The sequence below is a fragment of the Canis lupus genome, chromosome 27, assembly GCF_048164855.1.
Source record: "Canis lupus baileyi chromosome 27, mCanLup2.hap1, whole genome shotgun sequence".
Taxonomy (NCBI): domain Eukaryota; kingdom Metazoa; phylum Chordata; class Mammalia; order Carnivora; family Canidae; genus Canis; species Canis lupus.
In genome coordinates this window covers 31174270-31196942 of record NC_132864.1, presented here as the reverse complement: position 1 = coordinate 31196942, position 22673 = coordinate 31174270, and the positions used below count along the sequence as shown (strand labels likewise).

Below are 22673 nucleotides of genomic sequence, written 5' to 3'. Positions count from 1 at the left end.
TCGAGTCCCATGTCAGGCTCCCTGCATGGAGGCTGCTTTTCCCTCTGCCTGTGTCTCTGCCAATCTCTCTCTCTCCCTCTCTCATGAATAAATAAATAAAATCTTAAAAAAAAAAAAAAAAAAACAAGCCAAAAAATCATCCAATTTTAAAATGGGCTAAACAGGGCCACCTGGCTGGCTTAGTCAGTAAAACATGTGACCCTTGATTTTGAGGTCATAGGTTTGAAGTCCCACATTTGGGTGCAGAGATTACTTAAGAAAAAATAAAATCTTAAAAAAATAAAATAAAATGTGCTAAACAAAAAAAGATCTGAAGAAACATACCACAGTACTAAAAGAACTTCCCTTTGGACTGTAACATCAGACAAGTGGAAAGACAAAAAGAAAATGAAAAAATGAAAAAATTAGCTAAGAAGATGAATATATAATTCACAAAAGAGAAATACAAAGGCCAAAAAGCATGAGAAAACATTTACTCTTGGTAATAAAAAAAAATGACTATTAAGACTCAAGGAGATAACTTTTCTTCCATTCCAATTGGGAACGGGTCAAAAAAAGGAAGAGAATAGTATTCAGTGTTGGCAAGGACAGAGAAATAACATTGCTAGTGGGAAAATAGGATTTTTTACTTCAGTGGTTTTGCAGGGCAATTTTGGTTATACAAATGAAAAGCTTAACAGATATATAGTATTTTTGACCCAATAACTCCATTTCTGGGAACTTATCCTTAAAATTATGCTAAGTTATAAGGTTATAACTAAGGTTATAAGGTTACACTAAGGTTGTGCTTAAACACTGTAAGACCATTCATTAGAACTTTTGACAATAGTGAAAAGTTGAAAATCACTTCAGTGTTCAATACTAGTTAGCAGTTGTAACGTCTAGTTACAACTAATACTAGTTAGCAAATGTTAGCAGTTGTAACGTCTAGTTACAACTAATACTAGTTAGCAAATGTAACGTCTACATAGGAATAAAAACGATGCTGTAGAAATAGAGTATTTGACATGGAATGGCATTTACGATGTAGTAAGTGAAAAATGCTGGTTTAAAAAAAACATCATGTGAAAAAAGCATGAGAGTGGGGCGCTGAAGTGGCTGAGTGGTTGAGCGTCTGCCTTTGGCTCAGGTTGTGGATCTTGGTGTCTTGGGATTGAGACCTACATCAAGCTCTCTGTAGGGAGCCGGCTTCTCCCTCTACCTATGTCTCTGACTCTCTATGTGTGTCTCTCATGAATAAATAAATAAAATCTTAAAAAATAATTTAAAAAAAAAAGCATAGGAGTCTGTGACCACACCTCTGTGAAAATTACTTTTTGTCTCTATAAACAGAGAATAGGGTTTGATGCAGCCATGTAATGGTGACTGCATCTGGAAGGTGGAATTGAGGGTGTTTTGAATTATCATTTACGTAACTATACTTTGTGATTTTTTCCTAAAATAAACTTGTATTGTTTTTATAGTAAGAGAAACACAACCAAAGCTTCTTTTGATCTAAAAAATGTTGAGGGGTGACTTTTTAACGACGTGAGGAAAATTTTAATATATTAATTATATAGTCCTATACACATGTAAATCTATATTTATAACTCATACATTCATGCTTTATACAACCTGGGTTTTTTAAGATTTATTTATTTATTCAAGAGAGAAAGTGAGTGAGAGAGAATGAATGAGGAGAGAGGCAAGAAGAGAAGCAGACTCCCTGTGGAGCTGTGAGCCTGATGCAGGACTTGATCCTAGGCCCCTGGGATCATAACCTGAGCCAAAGGCAGACACTTAACTGACTGAGCCACCCAAGAACCTAATACTATCTGTTTTAATATGTCCATAATTATACTCAAATGAATTCATACATTCATATTCATTAGGTAGAAATAACTTCATATACTGTTAAGCCAAAGAGGTTCTCAGGTTCCAGGCATCAGGAGAACCTGGCTGGCTCAATCAGAAGAGCATGCAACTCTTGATCTCAGGGCTCTCAGTTCAAGCCCCATGTTGCATGTAGAGAGTATTTAAAAATAAAATCTTAAAAAATATTTTTAAAAAAGGTTCCAGGAATCCACTGAAGTGGTATGAAGAATTTAACAGCATGAAGGGATAAATGGTGATGCTGGGGGAAGAAATGGTCCATTACTTTTATGAAATTCTCATAGGGATACAGGACCCAAAAGAAGATCCATAAATAATTTAAAGTATGGTCAGTATGGGGTTGAAGAACGCAGTGGTCAAAAGCACCAAGTCTGAATCAGACTACCTGAGTCAAGTACATATTCCATCACTTAATCCTCCATGGACTTTGGATAAGTTACTTAAACTCTATGTCCAAGTTTCTACATCTGTAAAATGGGGTAACAATAAGCACAAGGAACACTATGATATTTAAATGAAACCAAGATACTAAAGTGCTTAGAATAGTGAGTGTCCCATACATAGTAAGTCCAGAATACAAATGATAACTATTATAATCTTATTACCATCTGAATAGGAGAGGGAGATACTCTTATTTTCTATCTTATGCTCTTCTATAGATTTTTCAAAATTTCTACAATAAAGTTGCATTATTTCTTAAATTATATAAAACGGTAATGTGATAAGTTATAAAGGAAATATAGCTGACCCTTGAACAACATTGGACACTGATAACCCTGCCCTGTGCAACTGAAAATCTGCATATGTTTTGACTCCCCAAAACATTTACTAATAGTCTGTTGACCAGAAACCTTACTGATAACATAAACAGTCCATTAAAATATTTTGTATAAGTATTTTATACTATATTCTTAATAAAATGAGCTAGACAAAAGAAAGTGTTATTAAGAAAATCGTAAGAAGGGACACCTGGGTGGCTCAGTCAGTTAAGCATCGGCCTTCAGCTCAGGTTATGATCCCAGGGTCCTGGGATTCAGTACCACATCAAGCTCCTTGCTCAGTGATGAGCCTGCTTCTCCCCCCCTTCCTTTGCCCCTCTCCCCTGCCACTCCACATTTGTGCTCTCTGTTCTCAAATAAATAAATAAATAAAATCTTAAAAAAAAAAAAAGAAAAGAAAAGAAAATCATAAGGAGGAGTGCCTGAGTGGCTTAGTCAGCTGAGTGTCTGTCTTGATTCTGGCTCAGGTCATGATCTCAGGGTTGTGGGATCGAGCCCTGAATCCGATTCTGTGCTCAACAGGGAGTCTGCTTGAGATTCTCTCCCTCTCTCTGCTCACATGTGTGTGTGCACAGGCTCTCTTTCTCTCTCTCAAATAAGTAAATCTTTTTCAAAAAGAAGACAATCATAAGGAAAATATCTTTACAGTACTGTATTGTATCTATCAAAAGAATCCATGTATAAGTGGATCTATGCAGTTCAAATCCATGTTGTTCAAGGGTCAACAGCATAGCAAAATGTTAATTATGGAACATCAGGTGGTAGGTATACAAGTAATCACTATACAATTCATTCAACTTGTCTCTATCTTTGAAAACTTTATAATAACATATTGTAAAAACAATTATCTAAGCTAAAAATGATGCATGACTTTAGAAAGAAATCTGGATCAGGAAAAACATCTCAATAAAGAATATTAGGACAATTGGCAAAATCTGACATTCTTTTTTTTTTTTAATAAAGATTTTATTTATTTATTCATGAGAGACACAGAGAGATAGGCAGAGATATAGGCAGAGGGAGAAGCAGGCTCCCTGTGGGGAGCCAGATGTGGGACTTGTTCCCAGGACCCAGGGATCATGATCTAAACCAAAGGCAGACGCTCAACCACTGAGCCACCCAGGTGCCCCAAAACCTGATATTCTTTTGCAATGTCCTTGCCTTAGGAGATAGATAATGAAATATAAGATATCATATGTCTATTCAATGTCTATTCAACTGATAAATCTAGGTGAAAAGTATATAGATATTCATTATATTCCTCTTTCAACTTTCTAATAATTTAAAATTTTTTGAAATAAAAAGTTAAAAAGTTGCTCAAAAAACTGCCTAAAAAGTTTCCATAACTTCTGTGACTCTTTGTGGCTTATCCACAATCAGTTTTAAAAATATATACATAACCATAAAAGAATAAAAGATATATTCTCTAAGAATGCTATCATAAAATTGAGAAGGGAGAAAAATACAAATTGGCATTTGGTGCCAAATTTGGCATGAGACTTAGGAAGGAAGTAGCTACAAAGAAATATGATTAAGGCTCCAGGTTGGGGGTAGGGGAGAAGACTGGCCATCTGAGACATAAACTAAACCCACATAGTAAACTGTTACTGCAAAACAGAGAGACACTGATTTCGTCTGAGGTAGCAAGGGAAACTAGCAAAGGGTTCTTCCTCTGTTGCAGAAGGAAATAGTCTGAGACAGCAAGACTGAACCAATAAGACAGTTATATGTTTGAGAAAAGCAGTCTCTAAGGGCTTAAACATGTAGTAAGGTGAGGAAATGTACTTCATATCAAAGGAGTTGCTTTTTACTTAAACATAAAATCTCGGTACCCCAGTGAAGAATAAAACAATCCATTTAAAACCTACAGGGACACCTGGGTGGCTCAGTGGTTGAGTGTCTGCCCCTCTGGCTTGGGTCATGATCCCAGGGTCTTGGTGTTGAGTCCCACATCGGGTTCCCCATGGGGAGCCTGCTTCTACCTATGCCTCTGCCTCTCTCTGTGTGGAAAAGTATGGCAGGACTATTAACTCAGATTCTTCAGTATATCCAATGTTTGGAGACAAAAAGGAAGGCTCTCACTGCTTTAGATTTAGATTTAACAAGCAGATCAAACATAAGTTATTTCAGAGACATTAATGAAATCTGAATATTAGACATTGGAAATTACAGAATTACCTTTGTTCAATGTGACCATGATATTGTGGTTATGTGTGAAAATGCTCCTATTTTTTAGATATGCAGAAGAACAACATGTCACAATATCTAGAATTTACTCTAAAATAAAATCTAGCCAAAAAAAAAATAGATGAAGCAAAACAAAGAAACAAAGAAACAAACAAAAACAGATAAAATAAATGAGGCATAATAATAACTGTTAAATCTAGGTATTGGGTATGTGAATGCATCGTATTATTTATTCTTCTTTTCTGGGTGTTTGAAATTTTTCACAGAACAAAGTTTGGAAAGTCTAAATGCAATGTGTATCCTGGATTAGATCCTGGAACATAATGTGGAAAAACTGATGAAATCTGAGAACCACCTGAAATTTTGTTAATGGTAATACACCAGGGCTAATCTTGCAGTTTTGACAAATGCACCTTAGTTATGAAATGTTATCAGGAAAACTGAATAAAGGGTATATGGGAACTCTCTCTCTCTCTGGGCTATCTCTGCAACTTCTCAATAAACCCAGAATTATTCCAAAATGAAAAGGTTAATTTATTTTTAAGTTAGGAAAGAAACAACTAAACAAACAAATGAATAGAGAGCACCTGGGTGGTTCAGTCGGTTAAGCAGTTAAGCTAAGCATAAGACTCTGGCCCAGGTCATGAATCCGGGGTTCTGGGGTGGATGCATCACATCACATCACATCTGGCTTCCTGCTCAGCTGAGAACCTACTTCTCCCTCTCTCTCTGCCCCAATGCTCGTGCTCACTCATGCGCTCTCTCTCAAATAATAAATGAAATCTAAGAAAAAAAAGGCCTAGTAAAGCACTCAAACATACTTATAAAAGTCTTCATAGTACCGTCCCTTGTGATCCTGTCGAATTGAGGCTCGGTTTATTTCAGGAAATTCATCTGAAAAAGAAAACAACACACGTAGATCAGAGTGAGAAGAGAAATTCAGTTTCTCTGCTCCCTCTTCTGGGTTGAAAATTTGCAACACTTAAACAAATGAACAAATGAATGAATGAATGAATGAATGAATGAATGAATAAAATTAAGTATCAGGTTGGCTTTAAGATGAATCATGGGCCACAGACTTCATGCATCCACTAATGGACTATTTTCCATTTTACCCTATGCTCATAACAGAAAACATGGGCAAGATGAGCACTGCAAAGGGAAAGTTATAAGGAATGGGTGGCTAGCTTAATAAGAAAGAACTATAAGAGAAAGACTTACTCACCAAGAGATTTTGCATCATAAAAAGTTCTAGAAAATAGGACCACTGTCACTTCATGACTACAGTTCTTCTCCTAGGAATGAGTAGAGAAAAAGGCTCATGTTTATTTTATTCACTTCACGATGAAGGGGCCTACATTAACATAATATTCCCAATTTTAGGAGGCTCAGTGGCAGCACACTATATTGGATGATGTCACATAATTATAGGTTGCATAATTCAGTGAACACAGCACTGCTGGAATGAGAAGATCTGGATTGAGTTCTGGCTCTGAAATTTACCACTACGTGACTTGGACAAGTTACCTATAGTCCCCGGAATGCAAAAGTGCTTTAAAAACAGGAAATCACCAATAAGTATTGGGTCACTATCTCCTAGCTCTTGATTCAGCATGAACTAGATCACCGCAGGGTCAAAGGATCATGGTATTTATACCTGCTTTACGGTGTTTTAAAAATTTCTTCACAACAGTAGTTTAGGAAACAAGAAGAGAATCCATGCTAGTGGATGTGAGACTCAAATACATCCCCACATCCTACCACTGTTAAAAAATGAGGCTTGGGAACTGCTTAAATAAGCAGGAGTCGAAGCCAAAGCACTGAAGTACCTTTGGATTGGAATAGGGACTAGTGAGAATGAACATTTCCATACAGTCTGGAGATCAACGTTCTGGAAAGAGGGTGTTTACAGATGGCATGAAATCTGGCTTGCATCAGTGAGCCAACAAGCCCAGTTTCAGTTCCTCCCAGATCTTCGAAGATGAGAGCCTACACTGACCACTTCTAACCCACCATACTCACTGACTACACAATTCAGCATTCACCACGTAGGGTATATATACAACATGAAGTACATTACACCACCTTACTTTCCCCCATGGATGTATCATAAGTGGACAGAAATTCCTAAATACAAGCCACATAGCACCAAGAGGAGAGTGCTAGGAAAGAGCAGATCTTCATTAGCCACCAAATAATGTAGTGGATACCCAGTGCTCCAAACTCAACTCCAAATTTATGTGCTTTTGGTATAAGTGATACATAGAAAAAAAAAATGCCTTACAACGGGCTGGTGTGGGCATATGAGCCTCTCAACTCATGTGATGATGAGGATACCATTCAATAGGTGATATGGCCTGGGGTTATAAAAATACAGACAGGACAGCACAGAGGTTATGACCTCAGGCTAGCTCTCGGTAAACGGATGGCACCAGATTAGAATCTTCATTCTGCTTTAACATACTGTTAATCATGGGCAAGTTATCCAACCTCTTTAAGCTGTACTTTCTCTGTATAACAGGGGCAAGAGGATTAAGAGAGAGAATGTGGATAAAACACTTATCAAGATACCTAGTATGGCAAAATACTCAATAAATGTTAACTAGGACTACTACTACTACTACTATTACTCCCATCATCACTATATTTTGGGCTCTGAAATGAATTCATAAACTCCCATATCCAATCCTGCTGTCCACAGTTCTAGCTTTAACTTATTAGATAGGAGGTATAAAGAATAAACAACCTTCACCAAACATCCTTAAATCAATAGAGTGGTTATAGGAAGTTATTTTCATTCATTTTCAAGCTCCTGCTTTAAAATCAAGATCTTGGGACACCTGGGTGGCTCAGCGGTTTGGCACCTGCCTTCGGCCTAGGGTGTGATCCTGGAGTCCCAGGATCGAGTCCCGCATTGGGCTCCCTGCATGGAGCCTGCTTCTCCCTCTGCCTGTGTCTCTGCCTCTCTCTCTCTCTGTCTCTCATGAATAAATGTTTTTTAAAAAATCTTAAAATAAAATAAATATCTTGATTTTAAAATATAAACAAATCCTAAGAACGAAGTCCTGTAAACTAATGACTGAGTCTAACCCAAATCCCTCCCCTACATCTAATTACATATATCCACTCACAGAATCTTGGGTTAGGGGACATCTAAGGGGCAACTCAGCCAGACTTGAACTGAAGGTTTTCACAGTCCCAATACTGAAATGGCCATTATGTGGTTCAAGGTAATCATTATTCAGCCCCTACTCACCAAACTTCAGGTGCTGTACTCAGTCAAAAAGAACTGATCACTGTTAAGCCTCATAACTGCAGAAGACTCTGGGCTGGGCTGCTTAATTCCAGCATGTCCCTTCACCAAATTGCTCCTGGATGCTGTACTCTTCTTTCCTCAAATGCTCCCTGGCTTTGATCATACTGGTCTCTTGCTTGAGAATCTTTAATAACTCCCACACTTCTGTCAAGTCCAAACTACCTGTCTTGATGAGACCCTATCCTTCTAATCCATCTCATTACTTAATTATTCTCCACATAAACTCTCTGTGAAGTGCCAAGACCACACCCCACTCTCACACCTGTCTAAATCTTTTTCCTCAAACTGTTCATCTGATACACCCTCTCCATCTTTCTTTCCAACCATCCAAACCTTCCTCAGCCTTCCAGGCCCAAATTCAAAGGTAAATAAAATTCCAACCCCTAAAACACACGGTTTGCTATTGTTTCAAATACGGAGATGCAAGCTCCCTAGCAGGTCTGTAAATTTTCTGGGGGCAAGCATTGTATTTCTACTTCTGTACCCTTCAGAGTTGAAGGATATTGCTCCTGTGTTGCTAAGGAAGATGGGACTTAGATTCAATTGAGACCAGGATCCTATTGAGACCTTATTATGTATAGATGCACATCTTGTGAGGCAGGAACTATTATTACCTCCATTTTACAGAAAAGGGAATAGGGGCCCAGAGAGACTGACTACTCCAAGATTAAAAAAAAAAAAAAGGAAAAATAAAGCAAATCAGAGTAGAATTGTAATTTTAAACTCAGTCTGTTTTTACCCAAACTCCACGCTCTTTCCCACCATATAATGTGACCTCAAATAGCTTTCCAATTTAGGTCTTTGATCCACCTTGAGTTAATTTTTTAAAAGATAGATAGATTATTGTTTATTTATTTATTTATTTTCAAGAGAGACAAAGAGCATTCAAGCGAGGTGAGGGGCAGAGGGAGAGAAGTTGATTCCCTGCTGAGTGGGGAGCTGAACACAGGGCTCCATATCACAACTCTAAGATCATGACCTGGGCCAAAATCACAAGTCAGATGCTTAACCAACTGAGACACCCAGGTACCCCACCTTGAGTTAATTTTTGTATATGGCTATGAAGTGAGAGTCCAAATTCATTCTTTTGCATTTGGACACTCAATTGTTGACTCAGAACCATTTGTTGAAGAGACTATTCTTTCCCTCATGAATGGACCTGACATCCTTGTCTAAAGTCAACTGACCATGGATGTATGGAGTGATTTCTGTACTCTCAACTCTATTCCATTGATTTATATATCTATCTCTAAGCCAGGACAACACTGTTTTGACTATGTTAGCTTTGTAGTAAGTTCTGGAATTAGAAAGTAAGAGTCCTCCAACTTTGCTATTCTTTCTCAAGGTTGTTTTGGCTATACAGGATCCCTTGCAATTCCACATAAATTTTAGAATCAGTTTTTCCATTTCTGTGAAAAAAAAAAAAAAAAGGCCATTGGGATTTTGATAGGAACTGAACTATAGTTTGTTTTGAGTAGCATTACCACTTTCACAATATTAAGCCTTCCAATCTATGATCATGGGTTGTTTTTCATTTATTTATATCTTTGTTAATCTATTTCAGCAAGGTTTTATAGGTTTTAGTATGCAAATCATGCACCTCCTTGGGTAAATATTCCAAAGTATTTGATTCTCTCTGATGCTCTTGTAAATGGAATTTTTTTTTTAATAATTACCTTTTTAAAATTTGTTTTTTTTTAAATTTCCTGTTCAGACTGTTCATCACTGATGAAACACTGATTGTGTGTGTTGATTTTTACCTTGCAACTTTGCTAAATCCATTTATAAGCTCTAACAGTTCTTTGTGGATTTTTTTAGGATTTTCTACATATAAGAATTCATCTGTGCACTGAAATAGTTTTACGTATTCTTTTCCAATACAGAGGCCTTCTATTTCTTTTTCTTCCCTAGTTGTTGTGCACTAGAAGTTCCAGTACAACACTGAATACCAGCGGTAAAAGCAGGCATCTTTACCATGTTCCTAAATCCTAAAGGGGAAATTTTCAGACTTTCACCATTTAGTCTGATGTCAGCTGTGGGTTTTCTACAAATGACCTTTATCATGTTGAGGTGGTCAAAGCAATGTAAATACAGAGTTTTATCAATTTAGGCTTTACTTAAGATACTTTAACTAAAGAGGTTAATAGGGACGCCTGGGTGGCTCAGTGGTTGAGGGTCTGCCTTTGGCTCAGGGCGTGATCCTGGGGTCCCAAGTTCAACTCCCACATCAGGCTCCCTCAAGGAGCCTGCTTCTCCCTCTGCCTATGTCTCTGCCTCTTTCTCTGGGTCTTTCATGAATAAATAAATAAAATCTTAAAAAACAAAAAGGCAGCTTACTAGAAATAGTGTATTTCTAAAATCTGCAATGAGTAATATTTATACAATGAGATTTAGTGCATAAGAAACATACCTTCCACTTGGTAAAGAGATCAGCAAGGAAACCATTCACAGCTTTCTCAAAATATAGATCCCCTGAAAAGCAACAATGAGAAGAGGGTGAAGATTATCTTTATTTCTTGTTTATAATATCTTCTCTCAGTAAAGTAGCAGGAATAGGACCAAAGACAAGGTGGGTTCTGCTATATCTTAAAACAAGATCATAAAAGCCAGATGTATAAAAGTAGTTTATAGACTTTCTAGACTTTCTAATTGAGCCAAATTTAATATTTGCTTCACTCTGTAGACGCTGTGACTCTAAGGTAAAAGCCAAGATTGAAAATACTTTGATGACTGAAAAATGCAGTGTTAACTTCAGAATGAGAGAACCATCTAACCCCTAAAAGTGCGTATTTTCACAGTGATGCTTAAAGTTGGTTAGAAGATGACCCTGGGCATTCACCAAATTATCAGTTGCAGTTTCTGCTGTTCTTGAGTGACCCTGATGACCCATAACAGAAATTAGTTTGTAATTTTGCTAACCACAAATTTGAAATACATGTACTGTATGTACATATGACTGGTGTGTTGGACACTGTAACCACATCTCATAGCAGCCCTCTACTCATTACATAGTAACTCTAATAAAATAAGACAAACATGAAGATTTCTGTGAGTGATAGGAAGAGAAATGAACGATATCAAACAAAGTATTGGTTCCTAGGCATCGAGTGACTTTATGACCTTCCAACCTGTACATGTAGAATGATTAAAGATCTGAGAAGTCAGATTTTCCATTACGGGAACTCCATGTAAATATATATATGTAAAATATTTACCTTCGATTTATTTTGGCATTGACGATTTGTAAAGATCTTACGACACATTTTTAGAGAATGTCAGTAGCTTACTATAAAATGATACCAACTTAGGGGAAACCAGAAATGTCTATCCAGTGAGAGCTTCAACCAGCACTTAAGAACAGTACCATAAATATCGAAATCCCACATTTCACAGCTCATCTGAATAAATATGTAAACCATAGCCGACGTAGAACGGAACACCACCTGAAATAAACAAAAACGTAGTTGCATTAAGAAGCATTGAAGAATGGAATTTCAGGTGTGCTAAGTGAAAAAAGTTCTGGAGATCCATTTCATAACAATGTAAATGAAAATGTACTTAACCCTACTGAACTGTATACACTTTAAAATGGTTAAGACAGGGGTGCCTGAATGTCTTAGCCAATAAGTGTCTGACTCCTCATTTCAGTTCAGGTCCTGATCTCAGGGTCTTAAGATCAAGCCCCTCATGGGGCTCTGCACTGGGCTTGGAACCTGCTTGAGATTCTCTCTCTCCCCTCACTTAGCCACTCCCCCAACTCACCCTGGCTCTCTCTAAAAATAAAATGAAATAAAATAAGGTAAAATAGGGCAGGCCTGGTGGCTTAGCGATTTAGCGCCGCCTTTGGCCCAGGATATCATCCTGGAGACCTGAGATCGAGTCCCACATCAGGCTCCCTGCATGGAGCCTGCTTCTGCCTCTGCCTGTGTCTCTGCCTCTCTCTCTCTCTCTCTCTGTTTCTCATGAATAAATAAATAAAATCTTTTTAAAAAATAAGGTAAGGTAAAATTAAATAAAATGTTAAGACAGGGTGGGGGACCTCGCTGGCTCAGTCAGGAAAGCCTGTGACTTTTGAGCTTGGGGTTGTAAATTTGAGCCCCTCATTGGATGTATAGATTACTTAAAAACAAAATCTTAAAAAACAAATAAAATATTGTATATATTTTTTACCATCCCCCCCCCCAAAAAAAACAATGATGAAAGATTTTTCTTGATTGTGACATGAGACTTCTAAAAGCAAGCTTCATCCCTGGCATCATAAGTCATGAAGAGAAGATCTTGTCCCCACCCTCTAGAAGCTTATGGCAGAGGATTAAGACATGCAAAAGACTGCACCATATACAAACATTTCATGAAGGTTCCCATAAGAAACGTAGGAAAAGGGCAGTAAAGCTACCCAGGAAAGTCAAGAAAACCTCATTATGAATGCAGAATTTGGACTAAGACATCCCAGTTGATAAGCTCCCAGTCTAATAAATTCTAAATTATAATTCACATCATACATGCCCTTCACTCAGACTACCTCAAGGAACCAGGAAGGCTTCCCAGAAGCAAAGTAGCCTGAGACTAGTATAGAGGGATGGATGAGTAGCTTGTAAGGGGAGAAGGCAGGATCCTAATGCTCCAGGCAGGAGAGAGCAGTATGTGCAAAGACACGGAGGAAAGAGAGAATATGGCATGTTTGAAGAATAGCAAATGGTTTCCAAGGGCAGGACAGGGTAAAGCGAGGGAACATACGGGAAAAGAGATGAAATGATGGAGAAGCCTGGGTGGCTCAGCGGTTTAGCACCTGCCTTCAGCCCAGGGCGTGGTCCTGGAGACCTGGGATCGAGTCCCACGTCAGGCTTCCTACATGGAGCCTGCTTCTCTCTCTGTGTCTGTGCCGCTCTCTCTCTCTCTCTCTCTCTCTGCCTTTCTCTCTCTCTCTCTCTCTCATGAGTAAATAAATAAAATATTTTTAAAAATAAATAAAAATAAATTTTTTAAAAAAAGAGATGAAATGAGCTCCAGATTCCACTACCTCCCCAGGTTTCTACACTCAGAAGTCCAACAGGTATCTCACATTTTTTTTCAATTCCTATTCCTCCCAAATATCTCCTCCCCAGTCTACCCCACCTCAAAAATGACACCACCATCTGTCTATCAACCTGATCAGTACTCTTTCCTTCACTCCTCATATCCAATCTATCAGTATGTTTTGTGTACTCTACCCCAAAATGTATCTCAAGTCTGCCCACATCTCTCCATTGCTACAGTTCCTACCTTAGTCTATGCCACAGTTTCTATCCTCCTAACTTGTTTCTCTGCTTCTACCCTTGCCCCTACAAACAATGCACTATACAGAGCCAGAGTACTACAGGTGTCTATGCCACATCCTTTCTTCCTAAGTAATGAGAAGCTGATTCTATTCCATGAGGCAAGGGACCCAATCAAAAGACTAAACCTCTCAGCTTCCTGAGCAGCTACATGTGACTAAATTCTGGCCAGTAAGATGTTAACAGAAATGTCACATCCTGAAGCTGACATCACTGAAAGGTGTATCTCTCTTGTCTTTCTTCCCTTCCTCTCTCCTCTACTTAGAATATGAATGTGGTTACAGCAGTTCCAGCTATACCACAGAAGCCCAGTCCTGAGGAAGGCAGAACAGAAGGACAAAATGAGTCTTAGATCACCAATAATTGGTGACAACTGCCATACCAGCCAGGAATGGTCCTCCCATGGACTTCTTTCACCAGAGAGAAAAAGTTTACTTTGGAGCATCAATTTGCCACTGTTACTTTGGGTTTTTTTTTTGTTGTTGTTCAACAAAATCCAACTGAATGGCTCTCTGAACTTGGACCTAGCTTATGGTGACACGGCCAAACACATCATGAAGGTCAGAATCATCGGTAAATACAGCACCTGTTATGGTGTCTCCCTCAGGAGGATGGAGAAGGAATTTAAAAAGGCAGCACACCAAGTACACATGCTCCTTCTGTGGCAAAACTAATGAAAAAAACGAGCTGTGGGCATCTGACACTATGGTTCTTGCATGGAAACAGTAGCTAGTGGTGCCTGGACCTACCACCACTTCTTCCATCACAGTGAAGTGGGCCATAAGTGGATGAAAGGAATTCAAAGACCAGTAGAAGTTCCACCATTTGAAACATCACTAGCCTATAATAAATAGGTTAACTTATATAACAACAACAAGATCCAACTGGATGAATAAATGATCTTTTGAATGCATAATTTGGGAATCACTCCCCCACTTAAAATTCTTCAATGGATTCCAATTGTCTTTAGAACAAATTCTACACTGGCTACAAGGACCTGCGTGAACTGGCTGCAACCAGTCCATGTTCCCACCGACATCATTCCCCTTTTCATCTCCTATACTTCTACTACACTGGCCTCTCACAATTGTTTCCTCTACCTGGAAAAGCTCTTTGCCTCAACCTCCATATACTGGCTAAATTTCACCTTTCTGGCATTTTCTCAGACGCCTCCCTGTCCACCTCTGTAAAGAAGATCTGTTATTCTCTATCACAACATTCTGTTTCCCTAAGAATGTTTAATTTATCTCATTTGTTTACTAAGGCCACCTTCAGTTAATCGTTCTTATTAACCAATTAATTTCCTTTGGAGTACTCATCATAATCTGTAATTACATTTATGAACTTATATCTACTCTGTGTAGATACAAGCTCTGGGTGTCTGCTTATATCTGTCTCCTCATTAGGGTGTAAGCTCTTTACCAGGAGGGATCTCATCTGTGCTGTTCACTCATGCATCCCCATTGAATGGGAATTCCCCACTTTGAATTCCCCTCTAGAATGAAGGATGTTCATGGATAATGTTCTGCATTATAAATGAGGTTGAAGAGGTAAGCACATGTCAAATTATCATGGTCTTTGTAAATCATGCTTAAGAGTGAATTTCTAGAAAAGCAAAATAAGATCACTATAAAATAACAGTTTGGGGATCCCTGGGTTGCTCAGCGGTTTAGCGTCTGTCTTTGGCCCAGGGCGTGATCCTGGAGTCCCGGAATCAAATCCCACATCAGGCTCCCTGCATGGAGCCTGCTTCTCCCTATGCCTGTGTCTCTGCCTTTCTCTGAGTGTATCTCTCATAAATAAATTAAAAAAAAAAAAATGTGCCCACTAGAGCTGCAAAAACCTTAAAAATCTAACAACAAATGTTGAAAAAAATGAAAAGAATAGGAGATTTTATATGTTGCTACTAGGGATATAGGCTGGTCCAAAAACTTTGAAAACTAATTTGCCATTATCTTACCTATGACCCATATATTCCTAATTATAGATTAAAAATATATATATAGGGGGGCACCTGGGTGGCACAGTTAGTTGAGTGTCCAACTCTTGGTTTCAGCTAGGGTCATGATCTGAGTCATGAGATCAAGCCATATGATGGACTCTGTGCTTGGGGCGGAGTCTGCTTGGGACTCTTCCTCTTCCTCTGTTCCTCCCCGCTGCTCTCTCTCTCTCTCAAATAAATAAATAAATAAATAAATCTTTAAATATATATAGAGAGAGAGGCGCCTGGGTGGTTCAGTTGGTTAAGTGTCAGACTTTTGATTTCAGCTCAGGTCATGATCTCAGTGTTGTAAGATTAAGCCCTGCATCAGACTCTGCACTCAGTGGGAGTTGCTTGAGATTCTTTTCCTCTCCCTTTCCCTCTGCTCCTTCCCCTACTCACACACCTGCACTAGATCTTTCTCAAATAAATTACTCTTTAAAAATAATAATAATAAACACATATACATACATATATATAGTATCAGGTACAAAAAAGCTAACTAAAATGGACTACATGTATTTTTTTCACTTTTATAAAGCTCAAAAATAAGTGAAACAAATAACATACTGTTTAGATAAAACACATATATATTAACACTACATAAACAGGAAAAAATACAAAAAAAGAATTGAGATAGTGGTTACCTATAAAGGCAAATGGTTCTCAACTAGAGGCAAGTTTGCTCCTCCAGGAGGTACTTGGTAATGTCTAGAGACATTTCTATTTATCATGACTTGCAGGGTACTACTGATATCTAGTGTACAGAAGCTAGGGATGCTGCTAAATGTCCCATAATGTGTAAGACAGCCCCCCCATCACATTATTGCTATTTTGGACCAAGTAATTCTTTGTTCTGGAGATTTTCCTTATACTCTGTAACACGTTTAGCAACATGCTTCACAAAATCCTGGCTGTGACACACAAAAATGTCTCCAGACATTGCCAAAAAACCCCTGTGGAAACCAGATCACTCCCTGTTCAAACCACTGCTCTCAAAGGAGCAGGGGACTAGAACAAGGAAAAACAGACAGGTGGTTTCACCAGCATGGGTAATGTTTACAGCTGTTCATTTTGGATTTTTCCAACCAGAATAGAGCCAAAGAGGGGATTCCTTTGCAAAGGTTTCTGTTGATATTTACTAACTGCAATTCTTCTCCTGAGTTTAATAACTTTTGCTATGCATCAGCAGGCATTGAAGTCTGAAAGCTAGATACTATAGCTATGGTTCAGACTTCTTTCAGAAAAGAAAACAATGATCGACTGCAAACTATAGAGATCCAACTGTAAAACATTAGAATTCCAAGAGTCCTTGACAAATATTACAATATTATCTACCTGGATGGATAGTATCCATCAGGAGATTATCAAGTTTTTGCTTTTTTTCTGTCTTATTGTTGGTTTCAGGACTCAGATGTAATCATATGAAGAAACAAAACCAAAGGATGCCTGGGTAGCTCAGCGGTTGAGCATCTGCCTTTGGCTCAGGGCGTGATCCCGGATTCACGGGTTCAAGTCCCACATCGGGCTCCTTGCATGGACAAGAAGCCCGCTTCTCCCTCTTCCTGTGTCTCTGCCTTTCTCTATGTCTTATGTCTCTCATGAATAAATAAATAAAAATAAAATCTTAAAAAAAAAAGAAACAAAACCAAAAGGCATTTTATTAATCTCACCCTGGTATCTTCACTGATATAACCACACATGACTTTCTCATTCTTGACCCACAGCTCACCAGCCTGTGCCCTGAAAAACACACACACAAGAGTTATTACAAGTCTTATATAAAACACAAAGAAACAGGGATGACTTCAGGGTGGATCACTGTACTCTGATACTTATCCCAAAATGACCTGCCCAGTTATAGATTTCCTTCCAGAGAGAATGTCATGAACAGATTATACAACATAAAGAATTCTCAGAGTGTATTGAATTTTGAATTTGTATGACATTCTTAATCTGGGAGTCCATAGGCAACACGCAAGTCTCAGAAAGGGCTTCAGGAAATCCATGAATCCTCTGAAACCGTGCAAAGTTTTCCAGGCAGAGAATTACAGTTTTTGTCAAATCTCAAAGGGTCCATGTCACAAAAACAGGAAGGATTGACAACAATTTTGCTAATCCCAGTTTTGATATGATGAGTTTCAACGGAAACAAAATCCATCTTAATATCAGGATTAGAAGACAAGCAGTCAGGAGGAATGTAGGGCCAGAGTCCCTATTCAATGGAGGCTATTCTGTGGAAAAATTCTCATGGCAACTTGATATTACACTTTGGGGGCTTAATGTCTTTTCTTCTGAAATGTATTAAGGGCATAAAATGAATAGCACAGTTCAAAGAGCAGAGCCTTCTGAGCTGACCAGCCTTGACTGGAACTAGTCTCGGCAGGAATCTCAGTTCTGAGGGTCATTTAAGGAGCTGAATGGCCATAGGGAAATAACTCTGAGGCCCAGCACCCTTATCTTAAAAAAAGGAAATAATGAAATCTACTTTATAGAGCTGTCCTAAGAATTAAACCAGATACTGTGGAGAAATTGTTCGGGACAGTGCTGGGATAGAAGGTTCTAGAGTTAAGAGTACTAGCAGCTATTTGTATTAAGAGTATTAGTGGCTACTTATATTAGCAAGAACTGTAACAATGGTAAATATTAATACAAAATGCTATCCTGGAGAGGGGTAGCTGTTATCTGAGGACCTTGTAATCATCCCTCAACCAACCACTCAAGCCCTTCTCTTCTAGCAACCCCAATGCAAATTCCTGCCTGGCCCTAAGCAATCAGTCCTCATAAAAAAGAAGAAAAGATAAAATCAAAGCGAGGAAAATGCCGTGTACCATGAGTCACAGCTCAGACTACCTGAGAAACACTGGACAATCAGTCAGCCTTGCTGGCCCTCCCTCCTGTCTGTAAAATGAAGAAAGCTGGACCAAGCCCATATTTTGTTTTGCTTTTAAATATGCTTCCCAGCTCTGCTTTCACCAAAAGTGCTACCTCTTGGTACTCCTTTGCTCAAGTGTGTCTGTGAGTGGACAACTCCAACAAGCTTACCTGAGAAGAGACTTCTGTTTCTTTAACATAAGGAAGGATTCAATGTTCCCATGATCTCTGAGTTCTATTAGCACAAAGTACTCTGCATACAGGCCACTAAATACCAGATTATCCAGACCTCTAAAATGAGCTCATTGTTACCACACTAACGTACCAATTTCTGCTAGTATGTATAGACAAAGTAGTGTTAGAAAATCTGAGCTTAGATTAGCATCTCCACTGTCTGTGGAGGTCAAGCCACAATCTTTCTGAGCCAGTTTTTTAAAAAACAGTAAATGTGGTTAATAAGAACCCTGCCCCATCCATCTTCTACAGCTCTTGGGAAGATCCAATGAGATATTGTAAATGAGAGGATTTGGTGAACTGTAAACCAGTTATTATTCCAACGTAAATGGTTCTTTATAAAACACACAAACACAGAAAATGCCATCTTAACCTTTGCTCCTAAACCTAAAATCTGCCCTTACCCAAATGGGAACTGAGAATGGCCCTGAGGTAGCTTCTCTTCTCTTTTCTGGTGGTTCAAGGGAAGAAAAACTGCCAGTGACAGATTCAAAATATCCATCCTCAGGACAAAGCCCAAGAGTGCACATGGCTCCCTGCATGAAAGGCAGAATGGGGGACACCTGGGTGACTCAGTGGTTGAGCATCTGCCTTTGGCTCAGGTGGTAATCCTGGGGTCCTGGGAATGAGTCCCACATAAGGCTCCCCGCAGGGAGCCTGCTTCTCCCTCTGCCTAGGTCTTTGCCTCTCTGTCTCTCATGAATAAAAAATAAAATCTTAAAAAAAAAAAGAGGCAGAATGACACACTGCCAAGCCCTGAGGATGAAGGAGGAAACCTGGCGGGTACTAGTCCTTGATTTATGTAGGAGTGTGGGCAGGGCATTTCTCCTCCCTTTTCTATGGAGCAAGCTGTTGTGGGTCAGTGATCTCCACTACCCTTTACAACTAAATTTCATCATTCTGTGAATACAAAGTTAAAATAAATGCAAAATATAATACCTGTAGTGTTATCTGCATAACACACCTTGAATAAACCTAAATGTCCAACAATGGCAGACAAGCTAAGTAAATTATTATGTATCCAGACAACAGAATATCATGGCACCATTAAAATCATGTTTACAAGGAGTTTTAACTTCACAAATGCTTATAAGCTTTTAAGTGGAAACAAAGGATACAAGATAGTACACACTATCATCTAAGTAAAAATACATGTATGCATAATTTATGAATAATTTTAAAAATATATAAAAAGGGTGCCTGACTCAGACGATAGAGCATGTGACTCTTCATCTCTGGGTTGCAAGTTCAGGCCCCACTTTTTAGGCATGAAGGTTACTTAATTTTCAAAAATTTCAAAAAAGAAAAGAAAATACTGAAAGGTTACACTAAAATTTAATAGTAGTTATCTGTACACAGTTGGCTTATATTCCATTGTAAGTTTTCTTCTTTTTTTTTTTAAAGATTTTATTTATTTATTAGAGACAGGGAGAGAAGGAGAGGGAGAAGGAGAGAGAGAGAAAGAGAGAGAGGAGAGAGGAGAGAGGAGAGAGGGAGAAGTAGGTTCCATGGAGGGAGCCCGACGTGGGACTCGATCCCGGGTCTCCAGGATCACGCCCTGGGCTGCAGGTGGCGCTAAACTGCTAAGCCACCAGGACTACCTCAGCTTTCTTCTTTTTTAAAAAAGATTTTGTTTATTTGAGAGGGAGTATGTGAGCATGCGGGGAGGGGTGGCTGTGCAGAGGGAGAGGCAAACTTCCTGCTGAGCTGGGATCAGGGCCTGAGGAGAAGGCAGATGCGTAACCGCTGAGCCACCCAGGCGCCCCAAGTTTTCTTCTTTATACTCTATTACCCAAATGTCTTATTTTTTTTTCAAATAATGAAAATAGAGTTTTTGGGTTTTCTTTTTTTAACAGTATATAAAATCATGTATACTATATTATCTCAAGTCAAAGTGGGGAGGGTAGAGAGGAAGACAGAATATTTTGGCAGAACTGTGTCAAAATGTTAATAGTGGCTGATTCTGAGTAGAAATATTGTTTATTTTTTCTGCTTCTTTATTCTATTTTGCAAACTGCCTACCTGGAGTAAGTAATACTTAGTATATGCCCAATATCTAGTACATGATAAACAAGTGGTACTTGGTACTAATTCTATAATTAGGAAAGACATTTTAAGAGAATGGCCACCGCAGAATCAGACTCAAGTCAGAGAAGATCCCAGAAGATCTCTGAGGTATGGAAGATCTAGCAGGAAAATACCCAAACTGGGTATATTAATGGGCTCTAACTGTGACTCTCCACACAAGTCTGTCTTCTTCTGGACAGCTGAGAAGTCAGGGCCAGAAATTATTCAGTGCTGCTCCCTCTGGAGTGTGAGTCAGAAAAAAAATTTTTTTTTTAAGTAAAAAAAGAAACCTTAGCTAGTCAGCAGTCCCAAAACTCTATCTGGAAAAAAATGAGATCTCTTCACGATAAGATCAAATAAACAAGGTTTCTAAGTTCTATGTTTTAAAAAAACAAAATGCTATTATTTAGGAGATAAGATTTTAGTGCAATATTTTTCTTTTAAAATTTTAATATTTTTAAAATTTTAATATTTTAAAAAATACACTGCAGGGTTTATTTTTAACTTTTTTTTTTAAGATTTTATTTATTTATTCATGAGAGGCACAGAGAGAGAGACAGAGACATAACAGAGGAAGAAGCAGGCTCCCCTCAGGGAGCCCATTGTGGGACTCAATCCTGAACTCCAGGATCACGTCCTGAGCCAAAAGCAGAGCTCAACCGCTGAGCCATTCAGGCATCACTAAACATTTTGAAGAATATTTTGAGAATTTATTCAGAGAAAATCAAAATGTTTATATTTGAAGGAAAAATGATGTTTTAAAGGCAAGATTTCAAGGTAATGAAACTCTCATATATTCTTAAGTATTAACTAAATTACTGGGTAAAGAGGCTAAATTACAGAAAAATTCAATAATTATGACTTTATGTAAATAATGACTATCTTTTGTTATGTGAGGTCCACAGCATCTTTTCTCTTTCTTTCTTTTTTTAATTTGCATGCCTCCTTATAGGAAAGAAAGTGACTTTTGATCCCGTGTAGGCAGACTATAAATAAGCCTTCCAGAGAAATAGTAAGACTGTGGTTTACATTTAACCATGAATGAGCAAAATATTAGGACATATCTTTAAAGTCTAAACCTGATGTTATATCAGGGTTTTCATTTCTATGTCTGGCACCATGTGGATATGGGCACTTGCACAGAAAAACAAGAAATTTAAGAATGAAAGGTATCTGAGTGGGTTTCTAAACAAGGGCTCAGCTAACTATAGCCTGCCAAATCCAGCCCATCTCCTATTTTTATGTGGCCAACAGCTAGAATGGATTTTATATTTTTAAATGTCAGAAAAAAAAAAAAAAGAAGAATTTGCAACAGAGACCTAAGACCCATGTGGCCCAAAGTGTAAAATATTTACTCTCTGGTCCTTTACAGAAAAAGATTTTAAACCAACCATTTCATTTTGCAGAGGAGTAGACTCAGAGTCCCCCTGACCTGTCCAACTCACCCTGCTAATCACTGGTAGTGCAGGAGTAGATTATAGGTTTCCTGACTCCTGGCCCACCACTTCAGAGAGACTATGTTATACTGGAAAGCATGAATCTAGTTTGCATTTCTTGTTTTGCTCAAGGCTTAGTCACTTCTTGGGCTGTGCTTTAAAATCTTTTGCTAAGACTCTTGACCTTCCAATTTTTGAACTATCCCCTTTTTGGGAAAAAAAAAATAATCCTTTATCCTTTCTTCTCGTTAGGACCAGTAGTTCAGACCAATCAAATAGCCCTAATTGATGAAATGTTTTTTACAGACAGGATTCTGGCTAATAAAGGTAGAAGAAATGACCGAATTAGAATATCATCATCTTGCAACAATTATCAATTGGTGAAACCATTAAGTGAAAAGTCGATAGGGAACTTTTAGTGGACCAGACTACCTCACCAGAACCCACTGGTCAATCCTGGTGCTATTAAAAGTGAGTCAACCAGGGGCATCAGGGTGGCTCAGTTGGTTGAGTATCTGACTCTTGATTCCAGCTCAGGTCCTAGTCTCTGTCTTGGGATCTTGCCCCACATTGGGATCCACATTCAGCACAGAATCTGCTTGAGAGTCTCTC

The 22673-nt window shown here is 38.5% G+C and overlaps 1 protein-coding gene across 14 annotated transcripts in view; it reads right to left on the bottom strand.

Annotated features, from left to right (window-relative positions):
• DEPDC5 (DEP domain containing 5, GATOR1 subcomplex subunit) overlaps positions 1-22673 on the bottom strand; it is a 125285-nt gene that overhangs the window by 93430 nt on the left and 9182 nt on the right. For all 14 annotated transcript variants that reach the window (XR_012019498.1, XR_012019497.1, XM_072803357.1 and 11 more), the window contains exons 8-12: positions 17124-17193; positions 11519-11597; positions 10565-10626; positions 6064-6133; positions 5660-5732 (exon numbers count right to left, since the gene is read on the bottom strand). Coding sequence is in view for 12 of the 14 variants with exons in the window: in XM_072803357.1 (XP_072659458.1) it covers positions 5660-5732; positions 6064-6133; positions 10565-10626; positions 11519-11597; positions 17124-17193 (354 nt within the window). In the remaining 2 variants the exon portion in view is untranslated. The remainder of the gene's footprint in view (positions 1-5659; positions 5733-6063; positions 6134-10564; positions 10627-11518; positions 11598-17123; positions 17194-22673) is intronic.